Below are 11,627 nucleotides of genomic sequence, written 5' to 3'. Positions count from 1 at the left end.
AAAAGGAAGAAAATTAAAATCTTTTATATTCTCTTACTTTTCTATATTCCTACCATTTTCTATCATTCCACTTTTCCACCCCTTCAACCAAACACACCCTTAGTGTTTGTTTGGCTAGTTTATTTTTTGCCAACTTATTTTATTATTCAGTTTATTTTTCTTATTATTCATGGGTCTTACTGTACTTTTTGGTACTATTTATAAGTTCTATTATACTATTTTAACTAATATTTACCTTTATTTACTATAATTTAGTAAAAAATTTACAGAGTTTCAGTAAATAAACCAGATTTCAAACATACCCTTACTATACTGACCAGGCTTTCCAACGTTAGTCACGTGGTCCTATAAAAGAAAACGTTAGTCACGTGGAGGGCCACACAAACTCAACTGCGGGAACACAAAAAAGGAAAACAAAACAAAGCAAATGAAATTAGTTTGAGAATTTGGGGCAGACACCAGAAAAAACAGAAGATTAAGAAGAAGAAGAAGAAGAAGAGGGGGACCTTCTGCGATGGGATAAGTCTTACTGTCATTCATTTCATTTCCTTTTCAGTATTTTATTTTTTATTTTTTTATGGCACCCTCTTTCTTGTTTTTATGTTCTGTCCGAAATTTTCGTGAAAACATCTGCCAAATCCAAACAAAATTACACACATAAAACATGGGTTTTTGTTTCCATTTTCACACATGGGAAACGCTGTTCAACATGTATGATGTAACGTACAAGGTTTGTTGTAGGCTGACACAGATATAGACAGTTTTTGATTGCACCAACCACCATTCACTACCCACTTCTTCTTTTTTAAATCTCAGTCCCTTTCTCTAACACACACACACAAAGAAAGAGTTTTTGTGAGAGATACAGAAATGGCTGCTGCTCTATCGCATTCTCAACTCTCTTTGGTTCAACTTAAACCCTCACTCTTCTTAACCCCCAAAACCCTTCATAAACAAAACCCTTGCCTTTTTGCCCACCACAACCATCAGAACCAGAACCAATTGTCTATAGCTACTTTACCTCTCAAAACAAGAAATGGGTTGGTCCCAAAACCAAAAGCTTCATTGAGTTCTGTCCCTGTCCAATCCAATGCCAGTTCTCCTATTTCCACCAAAAAATCCGACAGCCCAATTATCGTCATTGACAATTATGACAGTTTCACCTACAATCTCTGCCAGGTTCGTCCTCAATTCTTTTGCTTTTTTTTTTTTTTTTTTTTTGCTGTTTGGTTAAGTTTTGATAATGTATGATACAAATGTTTTATTTTTGAGTGAAGGGTATGTTCTTAGTAGTATAATTGAGTCCACGATTTTTGTTTATGGAGTTTACATTTTGTTTATAGGGTGACAAAATTGAGGAAGAAAAGTGCAATTCATGTCATGAATGTCTCATCTTTATTTATTTATTTATTTTTGATGGAAGTGAATGATAAATCGTTTCTACGCAAGAATTGAAGAATTTTTGTGTATAATGAATTGATTTCTTCGATGTGCAATGTGTTTCATGACCCTAATTAGGGGAATTTATCTACTTGTGGTTGTGGTGGGGTTAGGATGAGAAGGATTTGTGGAAATAGGATTTAGACTTGTTGAAGAAAGGGATATGGAGTTGTGTTAGGAATTAAAGGGTGGTTTTATAAGTTATTTGATTACTGCTTGGCAGAAGAACATTTGTGGGGTTTTTGGGTTTTGGTTGCTAAAAGAAAGTGGTTGATTTGGGGTTGTAAGGAAGAAAAAAGAGAGAGGTTTTTATTGTGTTCTGGGTTTGTATGAACAGTACCACAAGAGAGAGAAGAGAATGGAAGAAAAGAACACTTATCATAAAGGCCTATGTGCCTCTATGCTTAAAATATTAAATAATCTTTTTTAATCAACCCCATCACTTTTGAGTACATTGAGCTAAAATACAGATAAGGAGTAAGGTCTTCTCTTGTATTGGTGTTATAAGGACTTCTAGTAGTCTTAGGACTCCTAGTTTTACTAGTAATAAAAAAGCCCTAATAAAAGACTTATTTGGGTCAAAGAAAATAAAACCTATCTTAGGTTCTCCGAGAAAATTTTAGACTCAACGAAACTACCAAAACACCCTTAGTTAGCAGGGATCGCAGAAATTAATAAATAAAAACCCAAAAAAAAAAACTATTTTAACTCTAAAAGACTCATACCTAGACCTTTAAAACCAAACAACTTTTACTTTAATTTGTGGACTTCACACGTGTAGCCCGTAAAGTAATTATTGAAGAGGCCAAGTTTTAAAGTAATATCAAGTATCAATCTTCCATGGCTGCATCATGTTCTTTGTATCTTAGCAAGCTGTTTTTGGTTATTCTGTTCCGGTTTATATTTTCTAGTTGATTGAAATTCTATTATAATGTCATTCTCTTGGGTGGTTGATCTTCCAGACTGCTGGAAGGTATTCTAATACTTTGATATGACAAATCATATAAAAGTTTAATATTATTTTATCTTTTCCATTGTGATTAAATTTAAGAGTATGTAGAAAAGAGAAGATATCTAGTGAAGATTTCCCTCCCACTTTATATTGATTAAAAAGGAAATGGCAAGAGAAAAAATAAAAGGAGAAATTTTAAATAGGAAAAAATGTGTTTAAGCTCTAATTAATTCTTCCACTTGAAATAGATTTTAGATTCCTTTGCGCAGCAATACTGGAAAAGGTTAATTAGTCCCTTACTTTTGTCATTTTTCACCCCTGCAAATGAGCTAATCCGTTCTCAATCTTCTAAACCAGTTGAAATACTTATTTATATTGTAGAGGTTTTTTTTTTTTTTCTTTTTTTTTTTTTGTGGGTTTTGCAAATGAATGGAAGTTTACTTTATGAAGATTTATAATGTTGTATATACTTCAAAAGTTATTGCTTTTGAACAATTTCTCATAATGATTCTCTTTCTTATTATTTTTTATTATTGATTGTACATTATGAAGATTTAGTCTAATAGCTTTTTTATTTTTTATTTTTTATTCTGAAGTATATGGGAGAGTTAGGATGTTTCTTTGAAGTTTACCGGAATGATGAGATTACAGTGGAGGAGTTGAAAAGGTAAGGATTGCTATTGTATTTGCTTGTCTATGCATGTTGATAGTATTTTGATTGGTTAGGGATTTCTGATGGGCTATTCATAGCATGTCTAATGTAATTATCCAATCATGTCAGTGACTTTTTCTGCCATTTTTATAGGATGAATCCAAGAGGAATCTTGATATCCCCTGGGCCCGGTAAGAATTTTTTGGATGTGTTGTTTTGAAATATAGATGGCCAAGGCCTATAGAAATGGAAAAGGAACTACTCACACCAAGATTTTTATTGACCATACTTTCTTTTTGTAGGTACACCCCAGGATTCTGGGATATCGTTGCAAACCGTACTGGAACTTGGACCTATTGTACCTGTATTTGGTGTGTGTATGGGTTTGCAATGCATTGGAGAGGCTTTTGGCGGTGAGTCTTTTTAGATTTCTTCAAACTTATAAGCGATCCCAATGTAGGATTTATTCATCTGAATGTATGATTAAGTTAGTTTGTATGCTATTACTGAATATATGCAAATCTGTAATCACTAGAAAATGGGAATCATGTAGTACCAACTTTTCTAAGTCTTGTTTTTGTCATGGCTGATAAACTGAATAATAACTACTTCTTTTTGGGTTTCTAATGCAAAACTTATGTCTTTATGGACTTGTGGCCCTTGTAGCTGATGGTACCTCATCCCCTGTGGACCAAGGGCCATTGTAGCCAGTATTACTGGTTACCTTTCCCCAATTAAAGGGAGAGGTCTAGGGGTCTAGGGTTCAACTCATGGAAGTATGGGTTTTGGATTGGGGAGGGGACTGTGAAGCATATTTTTACCATTTTATGGAACCTTGTGATTTTGTCCATTTGCAGGGAAAGTTGTGCGTTCGCCTTCTGGTGTCATGCATGGAAAGAGTTCTCTCGTGTATTATGATGAGAAGGAGGAAGACAGCTTGTTTGCTGGGTTATCAAAGTATACACTTTATTCCACATATCCTTAAAATCTTGTACTATTTATTTTTTGGATCAATTGTTTGCTTTTAAATATAGTGTCCTTGATTGCACTATTTTAAGTTATCAAGAATTAGCAATTTTAGGATTTGTCAATTCTTTTTCTGAACTTGGTTTACATCATACATTTGGTCATCTTTTTGCAAATGGGTTGACTTGACTTTATGTGATCAATACCTTTCAGTAAATACTCTCTGGGAATATATGGAAATTTCCATTAAATTAGCATCATATGGAACCACTAGCTTGAAGTTTGTTTATTGTTTGTTTGTAAGCTCATTTTGGCGGCTTACATGTAATTACCCGTCTTGCATACGACATTATGTCACAAAATGCTCTTGATATATACTGCTCAAAATGGGTTCAATTCAATTATATCTTATCCTAGAGGATGTGACAAGCTGAGGTAGAAAATTTTGTGAAAGGGACTTTTGAACCTCAAGAACATGGCTGATCTCTGAATTATATTAGTCATAAAATCAATTTGATAATGCCATATGCAAGACAGGAAAAAGTTGAGAATATTTGTTCTTCCATGGAGATAACAGAATATTTGTACATCTTTTACACTTCACTTTTTGCTAACAGATTAAATGAAACTGAGTCTCTTCACTGATGTTGGTGTGTTTTATGGTCTGTGTCTCTTCAGCCCATTCGTTGCTGGTAGATATCACAGCCTTGTGATCGAGAAGGAAAGTTTTCCTGATGACGAACTTGTGATTACAGCATGGACAGAGGATGGACTGGTAATGGCTGCTCGTCATAAGAAATATAAGCACCTACAGGTAAGATATTGTTCTTCCTTTTCACCTTTTTTTATTTTTTATTTTATTTTTTTATAATTTTGAGAAACTTCTTTTTCACTTATTATGTGCTGAGGGAGAATTTTTTTGTTGAGAGGAATTGATGAGGGTGAAAGTTCCATTGGCTTAGGTAAATGCACCTTACACGGTTATTACTCCAATATGTGGACTTAGAATATGAGGTGTCATTATAATTTATTACTTTCTGATAGTGGAAATGGATGGAAATTTGTACCATGACCTCTACACTTTGAGACACACTGCAAATTAATTTCTAGCATTCTTCTGCAATCTACATATATGGTAATAAACATGTAAAGGTACTTTATTTATTATCTCCAAAAGTCAAGATTGTATCGTAACATGTGAAGTTGTGATCTTGCAATTTACTTTCCTCTTTATATGCAACCCCCTTGCTACCTTTTCCTTTTGGTTTATTCTTGGTGTGTGAAGAAATACTACTAGTAATGGAAAGAATTTTAACATTTTTCTAGACTAGGCCAAAGCATTTCATCTTCAAATATTGGAACCAGAATAGGCTGGAAAAGTAGTAATGTGATTGAGTTATTTGGTAGAAAGTAAGGTGTCATTAGTTGGCCTTATTTTGTCCCGAACCTTTGTTCTGTCTATGCATAAGTTAGTGTTGACTGTCAATTGGACGGGCAATTACTCGAAAGTAGTTCTCAGATGAACACTGGCTACTTAGAGTAATTTCTGGACAGCATGTTGGAAGTACCCACTCCCCCCCTTATCACAAGTATTAGCATTAGAATGCCACCTTGACCTGCTGATTTCATCTTACATCGAGGAGCCAATCATGCAACAATGACTTCACTGCCCCCCCCCCCCCCCCCTTTTCTTTCTTGAATGAGAATTCATTTCTGGTGATAAATGACTAAATGGAAATTTATTTTGATGATGGGCAACCCATCAGTTGTATTATTGAAATTTTCACTAGTTATGCATGCATGATTAATTTCTTAGAAAACAAATCTTAGAAGCACAGGGCACAGACAGAGGTAAGAGAATACATGTGAGGTGTAATTGTGTGTGTAGATATGCAATGATTGAGTGAAGGGGGCAGGTGCATCTCTTGATACCCCTAAAATGATTATAACCCTAGGTCCATGATCCAATGGGCCATAGACCCAAATTTTAGCAGTGGATTCAAAAAAATTAATTATAACCCTCATGTTGACGTATTATCCCTTCCTCCACCTCCCCTGCCCAAGGATGAAATTTAATTGTCCCCTCTTCCCTTCCAACACCCAATCACTTACTAACTTTTTGTCACATTAGACCGACTTTTTACAACTTACAATAAAGTGATCATGCTTCTTTCTTTACCAAAGCCAAAGGCTTTGTTTTCCCCATTTCCCCTCTCTTTCTAGATATTCACCAAAGTTAAAATGTGAAATGAACTCACCTCCCCCCCCCCCCCCCCCCCCCCAACCTCCTCTGCCCCAACCAAAGCCCCCCAAAAAAGTATCACATTTTCTTACCTATCTCTTTTTTAATATCAAAACAAACCTATCTTTATTCTTTCATGAGTGAACATCTTCAGGATATTAAAATTAAATTTCAATTATGTATATAGTTTCATATACAGCTATATTAATTGTTGTGTATTTGTGTGTATGTATGTGTTTTAGAAACTAATTGCAGTATATTTAGTTAGATAAACCAAACAAAACTTTAATTTAATTAAAGACCGAGTTTAGGCATATTGCACAAAAACTTAAACTAGTTCAAATTGATTTGATTATAAGGAATGATTCAAAATCAAACTAAACCAGCCTTTTAGGTTGAGAAACACCTGTCCAATGTGTTAAATTGGAAGTGCTTCCTTTATGTATTAATATCCCAACACCTGGTCCTCTCTTCCCCAAATAGGATCCTGGCCACACCAATGTAGATTAATGCAGGATTCTCTGAGGGTGTGTCTATATTGATGCTGGGTACTGTTGGACATGCAAAATTTTGGGTTGGTTGAAGGAAATACTTCATTTGCACCAAAAAAAAAAAAAAAGATAGAGATTGAACTGTGAAAAAACCCAGCATTTTTACAAAAATACTGGACCACACAGTTTTACTCGAACTTTCTTTTTTCCCTTTTTTCTTTGTTTAATGTTATGCTATTTTAACCAAAAAACCATGCCTTCCTTCAATTGTGCACTTTCATTTATGGGCTTTATAGTCTTTTGCTTTTAAACTTGAAGTAGTCAAAATATCTATTCAAGTGTCCTATGTTTAGTCATTTTATATATAAAAAAAAAAAAAAAAAAAAAAAAAAATTAATTCTGTATTTGAATAATTTTTCTGAACTACATTATTCAATTAATATCAATTTTCAATATGTACTTGTATATTTATGTTAAATTTGAATCTCATCTCATTTTTATGGTTGATTTTTATTTATTTATGTGTTCTTTAATTTATTTCTAATAAATTAAATATTAATCCAATGGTTGAACTAGCAAACCATCGTACAACTTCTTTGATGGTTTAATGCTCGGTTTGGTTCTGATAACTTTGCTGTTTAGTTTATGTGTTCTCTTACTAGAAAATATGTCATATGACCAGGAGGACTTGTGAAAGTGTTTTGTGAGTCTATAGTTGAATGAACTATAGGAAAAAAAGGTTTCTGGTATTTTAAGATGGATCAGACTTTAGGCTAAAGGCTGAAATTAAATTTTGAATCACTGGCTAATGGTTTGGAACAACATAGGGCTTTTAGGGTTTCAAAATATGTATTAGGATCAAGGGGTTATGGTCAAATAAGACAAGAAAAGACCAATTTTTTGGAAGCTATGAGCAGTGGCATAAATATTAACCACATCTTGATTTTTTAGTTTCAGCTGCTAGAGTTTATTTGTTTTGAGGGAATGGTTGGGTTGGTAAAGTGTGGGTTCTAAAGGTTTGAAGAGATGGGTGAATGGTGATCAGAGGTGAAGGGAATTTAAGACAAGTGAGCGATGGGAGGAGAAGATAAAGAAGGAACAGAGTGCTCAATATCACTAGATGAACAAAGCAAACTCTGCAGATCTCAATTCTGAATTAGTAGTCGCAAAAGATTTACAAACCTGTTATAAAAAAGCAGAAATCCCTAATGACAACTAATTTTGACACTTGGATGAAAGAAATTATCCCTACTCATGAAACCCTATTTGTAATAAGATTTAAAAGCTCTTAAGGCTCAAATAGCTTCTGTGGACACTTAAACCTGGACCAAAAAGGTTTATTAATTAGTTTCTTTGCCTCTTAGTTGGCATAATATCCAGATCCTTAGTCTTAGAATTTCAAAAAGTTTTCTCTAGCCATCGCAGAGGTTTTCTGTCACTTGAAAGTGCTTAATGTGGGTTCCTTTAGGCTTCTCAAGTGCATGCTTTTTTCTCATCCTGCAAATCTAACCTACATTACCATGACTCCATTCTTCATGCAAAGTTGGGTTAGGAAAGAGTTTAAAGGTATATATGAAGTAAAATCTGTGAAGCACCTATCAGAAGACCCAAATTTGTAACTGGTAGGAGCACTAAGGCTGTGTTTGTTTTGTTGTAAAGTTTTTTCTGGAAACATTTTCAACATATTTGGGTGTTGGTTTCATTGTAAAACCTTGGTCAAACTGAAAATATTTTTGGTTGATTGGGAAAACACAATGAAAAAAGTTATAAAATGATTTACAATTTTTTTTTTTTGGTAAATTGTTTTCAAAACTCATGCACGCACAAAGCCCCACCCTCTCCTCTCTTTCTCACATAGACCCTTAGGGCTCTTAATGACAAGCGATAAATTACTGATTCCCCCAAAAGCTTAAGTTATTAGGAAATAGTGAATTTAATCACTTAACCATAATTTTAATACTTTCCCTTACGTGTGGGCCTAAACTCCTCCTTAATAAGTGAGGCCCAACACGTGAGATTTTTAACATTTTAAATGGGAAGTAGAGCGAAGATAAGGATCGAACTTGGGATCTCCTACTCTGATACCATGTTAAATTGCCGATTCTTCCAAAAGCTTAAACTATTAGAAAATAGTGAATTTAATTACTTAACCATAATTCTAATACGGTGGATTCTAACATGTTGGAGTCTCTAGCATGCGTGAATCTCTGGGTTTCTTGGTGCTGTCAATGTCATGGTGGGGATCTGTTTGTTGAAGTCTCCAGTGTGCCGAGGGCCTTTCGCGATGTCAACTTGCAGTGGGGATCTATCTCTGTTGCATGCAATGGTGGATGGGTTTTCTTGTGGGTCGTTGTGGGTTTTCTTGTGGGTCTTTGGGTTTCTCCAATTTGCTAGGTTGTGTGTGGATCTAGTAAATTTGGTTTTTGGGTTACTCCAAGAAAAAGAAGGCTGATTTTTCAAGATAGGAGCCCGCATTATATGAGAATCCCTTACCCAAACCAGTATATTCTCTTCCCTAATGAGTTTGCTAAAGGATACAGACACCAAGGTACAAATGGAGGTCATAATGGATCTATTTTCTTTTCACTCTTGGAACTCAACTCCTATAAAAACATGGAGAGATATTTGTGATTTTAACTTGCCACTGGCCTATGGAACAAATGACAGTTCCCCTCACCATAAAAAGTGGTGAAGGTGAGAGTCATAGGTTGAAACAAAACTTTACAGGTGTGAGTTGTTTTTACCTCTGAAAAATCATTGATTAGTTCAACTCTATAAACCATAATTGAGAATGATGAACGTCTCTATAAGCCATAATTTTTTTTTTTGGGGGGGGGGTGCGGGGAGGGGGGGTGAGGGGGGTTCTCGAATCAAGATTAGGTCATTTGGTAGATGATGTTATTGGAGAAAGTTGAGTATGGGTTATTGAAATTGGTTGCTATTGACTTCAAATTGGGTGCATTTCTAATCTCAATCCACCCCTAATGCAAATGGAAATCTGCTGAGGGAGAAAGTGTAGTGAATTTAATGACGCTATTCTTTTTCTTTTTCTTTTTCTTTTTTTTTAAAGTAAAAAATTTAATGACAGTATACTCCCAAAGCACTTTCTTTGTGATTATAGGGACACGCAAGATTGAATCTTTGTGAAGAATCGGATTCAATATTTGAATTAAACATTTGGGGAAGGTTTGTGTTGAACACACAAATACATTTAAAGGATTCAACATAGCTTTACTATCTAATGTGCATATGATATAACCTGAATGAAATTATAAACCAATAATATTTCGCTATCTACTGTAGCACAAAACTATCCCTTATGGAATGTTTTCTAATTTTCACCTCAACCCTGCTGCACATGCACAACGTTGGGTCATATAAAGAAATCTTGTTGTAGTAGCATTTTATAACTATGGGGATCTAGCAGGATAGTTCTAGAAAACAATCTGGAGTGCAAAGAATAAATATAAAAAAAATCAGTAACTATTTTAAGTATTTGTTTGGCTTGCTTACATCTCCTTTCTCATTATTTTTTATATAATGGTCATATTCTTTCAGTCACTGCAATTATAATCTTCAGATTAGTAATTGTTATTATTTCTTGCCGAATTGCAGGGGGTTCAGTTCCATCCAGAAAGCATTATAAGCACTGAAGGCAAGACAATTGTCCGCAATTTTGTTAAACAGATAGAAAGAAGAGAAGCTGAATCCCAGAATTGAGGGTTCAATATCACACACAACGGTACTTAAGCAATGTAACATATTATGATATGTAATAAGGCTAAAAATGCGGACTCTGTACTTGTAATCTTCTTTTATACTTTGAATTTTGTGCTTTGTACTTGCCATTTATCCAATTAAAGAATTCTTGGATCTGGCTCAGACCTCTTGAAGCATTTCGTATCTTGCAAGCAGTTTTCATGCTTCAAATCATACCAAGACATGGTGTAACTTACCTTGGATGCATAAACACTTTAATGATCATTTGATTTAGCATTGGCAATAATTCATGAAATTTTCTTGTAGAATTGCATAACAATATTCTATTTCATTGCTAGATACCATCCATGACCATCTACTTTCCTGCCCAGACGCCCATCTCGGTCCAACACCCCCCAAGTGGGCAGCTGTTTCCCCCTTTTCTGCCTCCTAAATTTCACTCTTATTTTGTTAGGTTCTGCAATCATTGGACTCACTGGCACCAGGGCTTTCTGTTGTGGCTTGAGATCACATGCTTCAGGGTTAAACAGTAGGATATGTATTATTTCTATTGCATAAAAAGGGTATTTTACCTTCAACCAAAATAATTGAAAAGATTGTTGTACAAGGCAACTTTTTGAAGGAGTGACTGTTCTCTATTATATATGTTCATAGTCGTTGGTTGATTTAAAATTTCTAATATAAATTTTACTTTAATGTAATATAATGTAGCAAGTTTTTCATATGAAATTTATGTATGAATTTGAGCTTCATCAATTTGTGGATTTAAAAAGATCAGGTATGATAAGTCATTTAAGATCCATATTATAACAAGTGTTTTTGTCCAAGTAAAATCTTCAAAACTATAATCATAATGTATTTGTTAAATTTATATGAACCAATTTGCACTAACAACTATTCTTCAAATGTCTTGATTTTAAATCTTCAAATCCACACAAAACCCTAATGAATTTTAAGCCCCATGTTTAGGCATATCTAATGATAAATCCAGCCCTACTCTCTAATGCAACATACATGGGCTGTTTCAGTTTTTTATGACTCTCTTTTAGGGAATTAACCATCTTGCCTAAATATAAAGATGTCCAAAACCTGGTTACTACTTGCTACCTTCTTGTAGCTTGATACCTGGAAAATGTTGCAAGTGACCTTTATCTGAAGAGGGTC

General features: G+C 34.4%; 1 protein-coding gene across 3 annotated transcripts; it reads left to right on the top strand.

The window, feature by feature from the left end:
• Positions 1 to 400: 400 nt before the first annotated feature.
• LOC115981674 (anthranilate synthase beta subunit 2, chloroplastic-like) lies at positions 401 to 11,092 on the top strand. Of its 3 annotated transcripts, none has more exons than XM_031103969.1 (8): positions 401 to 1,179; positions 2,989 to 3,059; positions 3,198 to 3,235; positions 3,347 to 3,457; positions 3,902 to 4,001; positions 4,689 to 4,824; positions 10,359 to 10,485; positions 10,918 to 11,092. In XM_031103969.1, exons 1-7 carry the CDS (start codon positions 871 to 873, stop codon positions 10,461 to 10,463), a joined length of 870 nt encoding a protein of 289 aa, XP_030959829.1. In that variant the 5' UTR covers positions 401 to 870; the 3' UTR covers positions 10,464 to 10,485; positions 10,918 to 11,092. The 3 variants fall into 3 exon arrangements, with proteins under 3 accessions (XP_030959829.1, XP_030959831.1, XP_030959828.1); XM_031103971.1 differs by lacking the exon at positions 10,918 to 11,092 and adding an exon at positions 10,802 to 10,870; XM_031103968.1 differs by lacking the exon at positions 10,918 to 11,092 and having other exon boundaries at positions 10,359 to 10,749.
• Positions 11,093 to 11,627: the final 535 nt, after the last annotated feature.

Source organism: Quercus lobata, chromosome 3, assembly GCF_001633185.2.
Source record: "Quercus lobata isolate SW786 chromosome 3, ValleyOak3.0 Primary Assembly, whole genome shotgun sequence".
Classification (NCBI taxonomy): Eukaryota; Viridiplantae; Streptophyta; class Magnoliopsida; order Fagales; family Fagaceae; genus Quercus; species Quercus lobata.
Note: the sequence above shows the minus strand (reverse complement) of the source record. Positions and strands in the feature narration are given on the sequence as shown.